The sequence below is a fragment of the Antedon bifida genome, chromosome 3 (assembly GCF_963402885.1).
Source record: "Antedon bifida chromosome 3, ecAntBifi1.1, whole genome shotgun sequence".
Lineage (NCBI taxonomy): Eukaryota > Metazoa > Echinodermata > Crinoidea > Comatulida > Antedonidae > Antedon > Antedon bifida.
Window position 1 is genome coordinate 6063779 of NC_136228.1, and position 13155 is coordinate 6076933.

General features: G+C 32.0%; 2 protein-coding genes across 3 annotated transcripts in view; both read right to left on the bottom strand.

The window, feature by feature from the left end:
• Positions 1–123: 123 nt before the first annotated feature.
• Positions 124–1686, bottom strand: LOC144837162 (V-type proton ATPase subunit G-like). The gene is made up of 3 exons (XM_078692176.1): positions 1531–1686; positions 1192–1292; positions 124–862 (listed from the first exon to the last, which is right to left on the bottom strand). Exons 1-3 carry the CDS (start codon positions 1610–1612, stop codon positions 695–697), a joined length of 351 nt encoding a protein of 116 aa, XP_078548302.1. The 5' UTR covers positions 1613–1686; the 3' UTR covers positions 124–694.
• Positions 1687–1930: 244 nt separating this feature from the next.
• Positions 1931–13155, bottom strand: part of LOC144837316 (golgin subfamily A member 2-like) — a 29163-nt gene continuing 17938 nt past the window's right edge. The window contains exons 9-24 of one of the 2 annotated variants that reach the window (XM_078692366.1): positions 11412–11518; positions 10956–11014; positions 10786–10846; positions 10033–10203; positions 9641–9748; positions 9232–9319; positions 8621–8751; positions 8047–8265; positions 7584–7697; positions 7294–7452; positions 6792–6941; positions 6291–6426; positions 5620–5802; positions 5116–5222; positions 4346–4532; positions 1931–4005 (exon numbers count right to left, since the gene is read on the bottom strand). In XM_078692366.1, the coding sequence (XP_078548492.1) occupies positions 3749–4005; positions 4346–4532; positions 5116–5222; positions 5620–5802; positions 6291–6426; positions 6792–6941; positions 7294–7452; positions 7584–7697; positions 8047–8265; positions 8621–8751; positions 9232–9319; positions 9641–9748; positions 10033–10203; positions 10786–10846; positions 10956–11014; positions 11412–11518 (2237 nt within the window). In that variant the 3' untranslated portion in view covers positions 1931–3748. Of the gene's footprint in view, positions 4006–4318; positions 4533–5115; positions 5223–5619; positions 5803–6290; positions 6427–6791; positions 6942–7293; positions 7453–7583; positions 7698–8046; positions 8266–8620; positions 8752–9231; positions 9320–9640; positions 9749–10032; positions 10204–10785; positions 10847–10955; positions 11015–11411; positions 11519–13155 lie in introns of both variants that reach the window. The other variant, XM_078692365.1, reaches the window with a different exon arrangement.

Genomic DNA, 13155 nt, shown 5'->3' on the forward strand with positions numbered 1-13155 from the left:
ACTGCTACTTAAACGTTGCTGTGTTTACCAACATTACATTCTAACCCAAACAATATTATAATAATCATATATATATATTTGTAATTCCTTACTATAGTACACATAAAAGGTTTAATTTAATAGTTTTCTTTGAAAATGTAACATGGAATGCCAGTGTTACAAAGACGTTATGTGGACACACCCATTATCACTTGTATTAACAACTTTGCATAGAAACTGATGTATTCATAATTTAATACCAAATTATTGTAATGACATGTAACTAAGTAAAATAATGTTTGTGACTAAAAAGTCATGGAATGGAACACTATTTAAACAGTGTAGATGGATACTAAAACATAATAAATACATAATTAATGTGTCACTTTTCTGATTTGATTATATTATACCACATCATGGTTACTACTTCACGTTATCACATTTAATACTGGTCATTTTTAGTACCATTTCATATGAGTAAAGTTGCAACAATGGTTGAATTTCTTTCTCCGTATAATAATATTTCAATACAAAATATTAATGGAGCCAGTCAGGGAGATCATTATCAACTTTTTCTGAACACACAGTAAACTGGATCTAAACTGGATCTTAACTGGATCTTAACTGGATCTTAACTGAATCTTAACTGGATCTTAAACATTAATAACCACGATACACCTATTTTAGTACATTAATTATAATATATTAACATTTATTAGAGTTTGACATTTTGATGCAGAGATGGTTTAATTTCAAAGACCATGTTAAACAATTGCTCTAATACAACATCCCTGTTATCATGTACACGTTGATTCAGCTCCAAGATTTTGCTTTCAGTTTGTTTATCTATTTCATCTGCTTGACTTCCCTTTGAGCCCATGTACTGCAAGAACAAAATATTATATTAAAGAAATGTTATAACATTATTCACACATTTACTACCCCAAGAACATACACACCAATAATGATAAAATCACATTTGAGATCGGTCAGAATAAAACCAATTTTCAGTATTTTGTATGTAGTAGTAAGTAGTAAGTAGTCAACGTATGATAATACACTTTTGATCACATTGTTTATACTCAGCACATGTTCAATCTGTGTTAAAATACATTATTTAGCTAGCGGGACTCCATATACAGTACCAACCAGACCAGAAGTTGAAATTTAAAATGTGACCGATAATATATCGCCTCGTAAACCGCTCCCCACCTTTTGTTGTATAGCTGCAAACTGTGTATCTCTTTCTTTTCTATAGCTTTCTATCTCTGCATGAGCCTCTTCTTTTGCTTGTTTTAATCTTCGTGCCTTACCTATCAAATAAAACGGTAGGAAAGTTAAGAGTATTCCAACTAGGCGTAGGCCTAGGTAGGACGTGGCCTAGCCTATAAAAACCAAGTCCAAAATGATGATTTCACCGCCTCGCAGTCTGCCGGGATCATGTCCAGAAACCGGCCGGTGACAAACCTTATCTGTTTACATATAAATACATCTAAAAAACTACTAATAGTTTTGATATTTCTTTTAGATAACATTTGTGTCATAACATACGTTTTTTTGCCTCTGAAACCTTCTCGGCGGCTCTTTTTTCAGCCTGTAAAAGTTGCTGGATTCCTTGGGTTTGTGCAGCCATCTTTTCTCTCGTGACTTTTCTCTCTTTCCTAATCAAACTTAAGAGGGCGTGATAATATATACAAGAAAACTACTTTACTGTGAAAAATGAAAGTGTAGGTAATTTGTTACCAGCACCTATTAAAAACTAATTAAATAATAATTTTCTATTCCATGCTTAAATTAAGATATATGATTTGATCCACTTTATTTCAGAAATATAAAACAAAATAGAGGTCACACTAAAATATTTAGCATAAGAAGTATGTAATTGTGATATTTGGAGGAATTAGTGTGGAGCAAAAAGCAAAAAATAAAAAACAAGTCTTAACAGTTAGGTTCCATGCCTTTGTTTATTCCCTCCTCAAAAAGAAAGAAAAGTGAAACAAGTAAATATGCAAATTTATCTACAGTACAGCCAGTATATTCTGTTCTCAATATCATTTTGCTTTAAAATAAACTCTTTATTATATAATAAAATACAACTTATTTTCATCAAAAGTAAATTAAAATAGAACCATTATTTACACTCCTTTACCCATGAGGTGAGTTTAGAAAAATGATGAATCATTGTTTCAAAATCGATAGGGGCCTAAATACAAATAATATAGCTTATTCTCTGTACTGTGTCTAATTTCTTAAGTATCATAGGCAAATTCTGTAATATAGTGTCATATGTATCACATGTAATTCCTGTATCATAGGGTAATATAAGCATCACATGTGATACATATGTGACACTGTATCATAGAATTTGCCTATGATGCCAGATATATATGAAGATTCAGTACAGGGAATCAGGTGAATAATAATAGCAATAAAAATAATCTATATAACAAATAACTTATTTAGACTGGGAATATAATATGTTGGAAAAAAAATTATCATTTCACATTCCTCCGTTCACTTCGACAAGTGATCAGTATGATTTCAATGCATGTTTGACTGTATTATGTATTTATTATTTAATATATGCATTTATTTTATATGTCATACATTAGTTAATGTTTAACCCATCTCGCTGTTTCAATTTACTTGTGACACAGTAATATAGTTATTATCATATGATTGGGTAACCCTGGTAGAAAATTCCAATATATAACATTAAGTTATGCACACACAATGCCATTTTAAATTTTGCATAATAATAAAGTGCAGTAAAATAATAAATATATAAATAATAGAAGTTTAATCAATCATAATTTATACTAAATTTAACAAAAATATAATTATATATTTATTTATTTTTTAATTTTTTTTTGGTGATTGTGCATTTCCAATTAAATATTCAGATGACCGAAAAACAAAGACTTTTGAGAAATTTGTACAAAACATGAAATTAACACTCAAGGAAATCACCAATATGTTATGTGTATCATTTATATTATAAAAAATGATAGACAAATCATCAAATAACTAAATTCATAATAAATATGTACTTGGTTGCCATTTACCCATAAAAGGAAGAAACAACAGTATTCATTTTATACCAAAAAAAAGAACCAAAACAGATTTGAGAGAGAAAATAACATCATTTTCCCAGTAAGGTATATCATTACATGGATTTAATCCATGACCATATAAGTACATATAAAATTATCTTTATATTATATCATAGGAATTAATTTTTATCTTCGTCATGATTACAATCAAATCATTATCTTAAAATCTGTTTAATTATCAATAAGTATAGAGGGACAACCAGGACTTAAGTTGCCCACTGAACCCAGAAAGACATTAGTATTAGTAAGACACTATAGCAAATCCAAAGGCAATAAGGAGTTGTACTTTTTATAACAGTGTTCTTAGCTTCCATACTCAAATGGAGATATCAGCCTTACACCCCATTGCCTAGCAAAACTCTGAGAGTTTACATACACTGGGGCATCAACACCAGTGTATTGTAAAGCCCTGTCAACACTATCAAACTAGTTTGACAAAAAAAGTGTGATGTACCCAAATATGGGTCATCGTGTCCATATATGGGCACATCATATTTTTTTGTCACATAAAGTTTGATAGTTTAAACAGAGCCTTACACTACTTCACATCACCTAGCAAAATTCTGAAGTTTCAACACCTGTATTTTGTAAGGTGTGTCGAAACTCCAAGAGTTTTGCTCAGAAATGTGAAAGGGGTAGTATTTTGTAAGCTAGCATTATACATCAATTATTCTTCCTTCACAGCATTTACAAGGTAGGAAGCTATGGTCTAAAATAGTGCCTCTGTCTATGATGTTGGGACCACTAATCTCTTCTAGAAGGTTCATAATTTGCTGCGCTGTCTTCTCACGTTGAGGGATATGGTTCTGGTGTGGCGCTTCTGGCATGTGTATGGGTGAGATATCTGGTAGTCTGTTTTCCATTGCTTCCTCTACGCTTTCGGTGTCACTTGAGGACCAATCATCGCTGTAGTCTGCAATCAAATAAAACATTCAGATGTGTGTGTTACATGTCTACTATCAAAAACTGTGTATAAATTAATAGCAATCACAGGGGTGTAGCGAGAGGTTAATAATAGATGAGGCAAAGATATGTTTTAAAATTAATGTTATATTTTTTCAAAAACAAAACAAAAACAGGACCAACACAGCGGTAAAACACAGAAAAAAAAACAGATTCTGCAATAAAAAATTATTATAATGAGTTGTGCAGCATATAATTATGGCATTATAAAATACATTTAAAACTATGATTAGTTAGTTTAGAGTTGTTAGTAAACCTCTCACCATCTAGTGTTGTACTGTCTAAACTACCTCCAAGGTTTCTGTTTTTCTTCACTTTGTGTATTGGTCCATTCATTGAGGTAGAAGCAGCATTTGGTAGCACTGATGTCACCATATCCTCAGTGATCAGGTCAGCTGAATGGTGCAGGTGGGCTGGCAGCTCAGACTTCTCACCCAATAACTGCATCACAAGATTCTGCAACTGTGCTAACTTCATCTGTGAAAAGAAATAATTGTTAGGTTGCAAATTACAGATGTAAAGCTCTGTCTACACTATCAAACTAGTTTGACAAAAAAAGTGTGATGTGCCAAATTTGGTAGTGATATGCTTAAATACGGTAGTGATATGACATTATCATGTCCATATTTGGGCACATCACATTTTTTGTCACATAAAGTTTGATAGTGTAGACAGATCTTCAGAAACGTACAGTCGAGTCGGAAGTAAGCTCTAAAGTAGCAAGTAGTGTTGTGTAAATGCAATTACAGAGACTATTACACTGGAGATAATGTTGTGGTTAAATTATGCTAAAAAGGTCCCAATCTCCTAGTATATCTGTCTCTTTACTAAACACCTCCTAAAACTTGTATGCAAGCCTTGCACTTAGAAGTGTGCTAGTCCAATCACACACCTAACACTCAACAAAAATGCCCTTGAGGTGTTCCATTTACATGCCCACTTTAATTTGGTAAACTTCTATACATCAAGATACAAACAACACGTCTGAATGTGTTGAGGAGTGCAATTAGTAGCACATCTGCAATTATCAAAAGACAAAACCTGCATGATTGTCTCTTACCTGCATCGCTTCTTTTTCCTTTGCTAGAGATATTACGTAACGTTCCCTGTCGTCTTGACGTTTCTTCATTACTTGTCTCTGACTATGATACAATGAGATATACTCTCCTGAAAGTAAAGTTATAAAACACATATTATATTTCTCTTAATATAAATACATATACAGTGGTGTAACGGCTATCAGCGCACACTGGCTAAACCCAGGGGCCCCGGAGCTTATGGAGCCCCTGAGTAGTGTCCAGAGGAAAAACAAGCATTAAAATATGTCGAAAAATGATAGAAACGCCAGCTTTGGAGGGCCACTTAGGGTTCCTAAACCAGGGGACTCACACCTCTGTGTTACACAGACCGTTTCTTTTGTCTTTTTACAAATAAATAAATTGGTTTATTTTACAGAAGTGAATAACTTTATTAAAACTGTAAAATGGCCTATTTAAAGTCTGATTTTATTAATCTTCATTTTTCATGTTTTTTGGGGGACAATACATATTTAAGTTTTTGTTACCTATTGTCTCAGTCTCTGACTGTAACTGCATGTTCTTATGCTCTAATTCCTGACACAGGTCATCCATATCAGCCTTCTGTGCCATCACTTGTAGGAACTTTTTCTGAAGCAGGTCCATGGCGTGTGACATAGTCTCAAAATCTTCATTTGTCACAAATGTCCCTTCTGGTGTCATTGCTGGAGCTATTTATAAACAAATATATAATGTTGTATTATCTTATTGTTTTTTGGCAATAAAAATTGAAATTTTTTTTTCTAATCTTACTGAAAAACAACTTTCAGTGTTCATGAATAAATAAAGCTTATTATTAATATTTTTATCAAGTAATGTTAATTTAATCTAAATATCTTATTGTGTGTATATAGTAAGTCAGTTGGCAATCTAGTATTCATTTCATATTGTCTCATTAAAGTGCATGAACTTCCGTTACAAAATAAATATTTTATTATTTCTAAATTTGACTTGGTTGTGGGAGCTACCACAACACTCATTGGTTTGTAAGCATGTACAATGTTTGTCACGCTCTATTGCTCTTAAGACAGTCCTAACGACTAAAATCAGGTAATATTTTGGGTCCTGAAGGTGTCCCTTTAATAGGGGTTCTACTGTATTTTTATTACCAGTTGGCAAAATAATTGCCATTAAAAATAATAAACGATAGTGACTATACCTTGTGAATGTTGGCTTTGGATATCCTCCATTTGTTGCAGTAGTATGTGATGTTGCTCTCTCTGGTCATTAAATGATTTTGATAACTGATCACGCTCCATCTCAAGCTGCCTCAGGGCAGTTGATAGAGTATTAACCTACAAGAAAGTTGCCCTCTTAGAATCAATGACCGATTTGCCTGTAACTCAGCAAATTTTGACATGTAGTAGTAAACAAGTAGTGCCTGGCATTTCCTATGATTTTAATATCGTATCTTTGACTCGTTAACTTTAACAACCCAGATTTTGAGACAGAATTCAAAATGCCATAAAATCAACTCTCCCAATACTGGGCACTGGCCTAATTTGTCTGGTTTTCTAGAATTTCTAGTATTCTAAAAGGTAAAAAAGAATCTAAGACATTTTGGACCTCAAGAAAAGTGTGGGTTTAGGAGAGCTTCTGGGTTTGAGAGAGTCAACTATATAGTTTGTACAAAGTTGAAAGATGATTTCAGAAAACTTACCATCTCGTCTCTTGCGACACTATCATTGTAGGTAGAATTAGGGTGGTCGTGATCATGGTCATGTGATTGGTTTCCTACTGACGATGACGATACAGCCGCTAACTGGGCTATCAAGTTATCATTTTCTACTAACAGCTTTGATAACTTTTCCTTTAAATATAACATTATGAAACATATTAATTTTAGAGCTTTACTTTATTTTATTTTGAAGTCAACTATTGTTTATGGATTTTAAAATTAAAACTTGGTGCATTCACATATGGTAGTTTATATCCTTTTAATCTCAGGCCATGTACACTTAAACTTAAGGCTTTGTCTCTATCTTCACATAAAACATGGTGGGAAACAAGCAAAATGTCATTTTGGGCAGTATATAAACTGTATTAGATAATTCATTGTTCCCATATGCTAGTGTAACTCCTGTTTAACCTCAGGCTAAACATTGCCTCTATCTTCAAATAAAACCTGGTAGAATTTTTGCACTAAACTGAATTGTATTTACCTGTGTGTCTGCTAATTCTGTTTCCAGCTTGTCTTTCATAGGCCCATGGGCTTCATAGTGGTGTATCCTATCTTGTATCTGTGATTGGTGCATTAGTTGTTTATTAAGTTCAAATGTTTGTGTCTTCAGTCGGTCGGTTTCACTTTCTTTTATGCGTAACTGAAAATCAACAATCCATCCAAAATAAGTTAATTCTATTCTATTTTGTTTGCTGTACACATGTATAAGAATTTGATTGTAAGCCCAGTGTAAGGTGTAAGCCCACACCAAATATGGAGTGATTTTCTTACCTGGTTTTTAATACTACTTATATCGTCTTCATAATCAGCAATTTTATTAGAAAGTTCTTTATTTACGTGTTCTTCTGTCTGTACTTTGGTTGTCAACTCCATGTTATCATTGCTCTGTTAAGACAAAATGTTGAATAAAATTGTATTTATTTTATGACAGTTTGGTCCACTGGGGAGGCCAGATAGTCATATAGCCTTTAAGGCTAGTAGTTAATAAAGCGGTATCCCCCTTAAATAGTTATGAAGACAAACATATACACAAGATGCTCTGGACAAACAAGTCTTTGGGAGTGGAGTTGTTCTGTCATGAGAAAGAATCCTGGCGTCTGACAGGATTTGAACCCTGAACCATGGTAATCAAGCATCTAAACCACCAAGCTATTTGTTTTGGTAAGATACTTGTATATTTCCCATCAATTTGCGCATCATCTACTTCTAGATGTTATGTGTGCTATACACTTACCATTTTTACAAATGCATTTTGAAGTTCTTGTAATTGTGTTTTTAATTCTTTATTTTGTGATAATGCTCTGCTAATAGTTGCTTTGTCACTTTGTACATTTTCTAGTAAAGATGATCTATCAGAAGCTTCATCTCTTAATCTCATCACTTCATTATCTAATCTCTCTCTTTGTTCCTCAGCTTCTCTATACATGTTGCTTAGCTGTGCATTGTCGTTTACCTGATGGTAAAAATATAAATAACAGATTTATTTTATGACATTACCCCAATTCATAATTATTTTCTGTTTATATACATATACTAAAGCATTAGTAAAGTATTATATTATATTTTGCATACAAGTATTACAATTAAAATTCCTACATAAATATCTATTTTTTCACTGTATTTTAAATGTTAGTAGTGTTTTTGTATGACTTTTTTATATATTTTTAATTGTTTGTTCGAACTTGTCAAACAGAAATTGGAACAATAAAGATTCTGTATTCTGTAAAAATAAATTTACAACAAGGTATGTCACTATACATCCAGGTCAGTCATTTTATATCCAGGTCAGTAGAATATGATTAACTAACTTGTGCTTTATATTGGTGTTCTAATGAAAGCTTTTCTTCCTGAAGTCTTTGTATTGTATCAGTGTGACCTTTCAACTCATCTTCACTTATACTGCTGCTGGTTACATTATTCTGTTGTACTTTTTGGTTTTCTGTAAACAAACAAACAAACAACATATTTTTCTTAAAATTATCCCAGCAAATCGAGATCCTTATATTTCAAATCTAGATATTTAATTAGCATTCGGGCTAGGCATTTTGCATTAAGTCAGTCAATATGAATCCAGGTCAGTTAATTTGAATCTAGGGTAGTCAATTTGAATCTAGGGTAGTCAATTTGAATCCAGGTCAGCCAATTTGAATCCAGGGCAGCTATTTTGCATTAAGGTCAATTTGAATCCAGGTCAGTCAATTTGAATCCAGGGCAGCTACTTTGCATTAAGGTCAACTACATTTATATCCAGGTCAGTTACTTTGCATTCAGATCAGTCAATATGTATCCAGGGTAGTTATATTTACATTAAGGTCAGTCAGTTTGAATCCAGGGTAGTTATATTTAAATTAAGGTCAGCACATTTGCATCCTGGTCAGCTACTTTGAAAACTGAGGCAATTATGATAACTGGAACTCACCTAGTTCATCTTGTAAATTAGTTATTTGTTGTTGATAAGATTGTATATTGCTAACAAGTTGTTGTCTTTCTCCAAGTAATGTATTTGTCTGAAATAGAATATAAATATATTGTTTTTGTTAAATAAACTATAAACAATATTTTAATAGATGTAAAAATAATCTATAATTCATGATGGTACAACCACCATATGCCAACCTTTCCCCTACTTATAATTCAATGTTTATATTATACATTTTGTTTGCAGAATGTTCCATTTTCCTTTTGAGGGGTGTCCTTATTCCGGGAATAATGGCAATTGTGGTGTCTCAACAGGTAGTGGTGTCTCAACAGGTAGGGAACTCACAAAATACTGAATTTATATGTCATGTACCTTGACCTAATAAGGATGTGTTGACCTTTAACCTTACCTGTGATGCTAGATTCTGCATCTGTTGCATGAGATGGTTGTTTTGTTGTTGACTCTGTTGGTTTAAGTGTTCCCTTTCCATTGTCAACTGTTGTAGTGATTGTTGGTACTGAAATAAATATATCATTAATTTAATATCTTCATTGCAAATTTTACTTAAAATTAGTACAATGAAAATTAAAATTGTAAAGCAGAGGACCTACTATTAAAACTCATTATCAACTTGAACTTTATTACTTCATTTTAAATTATTTTAAGTAATGTTTTTTCAGACAACATTAAGAAATTTGGTGGAAATATTTTTAATACCATTCCTAGAATTATATATGGTGTAATGTAAACAATATGGTGTAATGTAAAAATAATAATATCAATTTTCTTAACACAATTTACCTGAGCTACTGTTTGTTGGAGGGCCATGTTTTCTTCATGTAACCTCTGTAGATCCTGTTGATAATCGACAGGCTCTGATTGGTTGGTAAGTTGTTGTACTCGTAACTCTGCCATATTCAAACTGCTCTTTGAATCATGAAGGGAGGTTTCTAAATGTTGATTTTCTGAAATCTGTTAAGTTAAATTTTTCTTTTACTGCACATGAATCTTTTTTTAAATTTTATTTTACACTTTCACTTACAAGATAGGAAAATATATTGTTTGTTTGTATTGCATGGTGAAATCAATATGTAGAGAATCAATCTCACTTCTGAGGACAATCAAAGTATATTGAGAAACTCAACAGTTCTTTTCAGAACTATTTATACATGGTGTACCGCAAACTTTATATCTACATAAGATAGGAAAACTCATATTTTTTTTCTCATATAAGTAATGGCACTGTATTGGCTGTGACAGGATTCGAACACAGGACTCTGGGATTGGTAAGCAAGCATGTCAACCACCAAGCCACAGTGCCACTACCCAACATCAACTCGAAAACAAACGCAACAATCATTTTTTTAAACAGTTCAGTTACCAAAATATTCAGATTCTTAACAAGGTTTTAAAAAATCACTATTTTTAAATAAGTCGATCATGTTTTTGTTTTCACATCCCGTTATCCAATATGTTTACAGTTGTTATACATAATAGTAACTAAGTGGCTGCAAATTCAAGTAGAAAAAAAGCCTGGAAACATAATGAACTTACCTTGGCTCTTAATTCGCTAACTAATTCCGAATTTTGTTGTGATAATTCCTCATTACTATTCCTAAAAGACAGAAAATATTGTATAATTACACAATCTTACTGGAATAAATCAAGTACATAATATTAAAATTAAATCTACTAGATTCATAATGGAAGTAAACAAAACTCACCTTAAGTGATTAAGTTCTGCTAGTAATTGGTCTCTTTCCCGATCAAGATCAGAACTTGTCTAATAGTAAAAATAATCATATAATACAAAATTAATTATTTATTTATTCATTCATTTATTTTTTCAAATATCCCCAAATCACAGAGAAAACTTAATTGCTTGGGATCTACAAAAAACATAGATATATAAAAAATAAACATCAATACAAACAATCAAGAATGAGCAGTAACAGAGTTATTATAATTATAACTAGAGAGTCAATTCCAACGTGATCAAAGCTCAAAAAGAAGTGAGCTACAATGGAATAAAGCTGCAGCAGATACGCCATTTTGATTTTTTTATCATACCTGAATTATGTCTAGTACACCAGACATAAAAAAATACCTATTGTGCACCTGTGTCATTATTCATGCTTACACAAAACACCTGTATTCTGTAATATATGCATAATACTTACTCGTTGTAACTGTTGACTACTGTTATGCGCATTAGCAAAGTCTCTTTCCAAATCTGCTACCCTCTGTCTTGACGCCTCCAATCTACTACTCAGGTTATTTATTTCCTCTTGACAAAAAAAATAATTTAATTTGAATAACAAATGAATTTTGAAAAAAAACCCCAAATTCTGACATTGGATCATCAAGAAACTATTTAGAAGTAAATTAATTTTTTTTATTTTTACAATTTTTTTAAAAATTTAAACGTATCAATTTTGTAAAGCTCTGTCTACACTACCAAACTTTATGCGACAAAAAAAAATGTGATGTGGCCATATACAGTATGGACATGATGATGTCATATCACTACCATATTTGGGCACATCACACTTTTTTTGATAGTGTAGACAAAGCTTTAGTTTAAATATGTCAAATATAAGATTTCCAATTAAGAACTATACAAATTGCATGGATATTACCGTATATTTGTTGTTTATTAATGCCAAATATACAATAGATACAAATTCAAACTAGAATTTAATTCGTCACTTTGACGAATTATAGGTGATCATTTTTATCATTTTACTGAAATTAATTTTTTTTTAAACATGCACGTACGTTAACATACGATCGGAAAATGTTGATGTATGCCATCCTATTATATGCTTATAGTGCTGAGTTGTGCCTATATGCCATATACAATATGTACAGTATATACTGTATATCTATATACAGTGTAGCATAGGTGAAATTGCGGGACACATGTTCTAATTTTTTGGCATGATGGCGTTATCAAACTAAACTTTAAGATGACAATTTCGAAAGATAATTAATTGAGCAAAAAAATATAAGATTTGGAAAACAATTTGGCACGTAGAAGCGCTGTGCGCGCTCTTTGAATTGTGTATAACTTTGACGAAAAATATGAAAAAACTACTTTTTCACTTCAACTGGCCATATGTTAACGTCACAACATCCGATAGGCTTAATTTTTATATGAATAAATATCTACATTTCATCAGCTTTCATAATAAATTATAATCATCAAGGTAACCTTCAATTCTGAAGAGCTGTAAGATATTCAAATTTACTGCGAAGGTGAAATTACACGGCCTACGTTATTCAAGTTTTTACGCGTGATGACGTCATTAAAATGAAGATAGTGTCAACTCATGATAAAGATAATTAATTAAGCAAGCACATACTGAAAGTTGTGCGAAATTCGAGCACACATAACCAAGATGCGCTCTGTTGAATGTGATAATCTACACAAAAAGATAACAAATCCTAATTTTTAAATTCAAGTGGCCATTTGATGACGTCAAAACATTTTGTACGTAAAATGTGTACATGAATTCATATCTACAACTCAATGGCTTCCAGAATAAGTTAAAAAAATCGGGGGTCATCTTGCATTCTGAAGAATTATTTTCATTTTAAAAAAGACCTATTTTTCACCATTTTCAGAACTTTTGTAAAATAAATGTGCGCATTTTGTCATTTTTAACGTGCTCGTATAGCGTTATTTTAAGTCGGAACTGACTCAAATTTGGTGAATGTACTAAGGATGGTGAGTAGAATGAGATTTGTAAAAAAAATTCATATTTTTTACGCTTTTTAAGTATCGCGCGCGCAAAAACGCATTTTTGCGCAGTAATTTTTTGAAACACGCAAATGGCCTAATTCATGCTCTAAATTGATCAAAACTTAATTTTGAGCTTTTTAAATTTTTAACGCGCGATATCACGCGCATGAACCTACGTG

Coding starts and splice junctions, on each gene's coding strand:
- LOC144837162 (XM_078692176.1), bottom strand. CDS start 1,612: ATGGCTGCACAAACCCAAGGAATCCAGCAACTTTTACAGGCTGAAAAA. Junction 1,293..1,530: donor GGTTTCAGAGGCAAAAAAAC/GTATGTTATGAC, acceptor TTTATTTGATAG/GTAAGGCACGAAGATTAAAA. Junction 863..1,191: donor TTGCAGCTATACAACAAAAG/GTGGGGAGCGGT, acceptor TTGTTCTTGCAG/TACATGGGCTCAAAGGGAAG.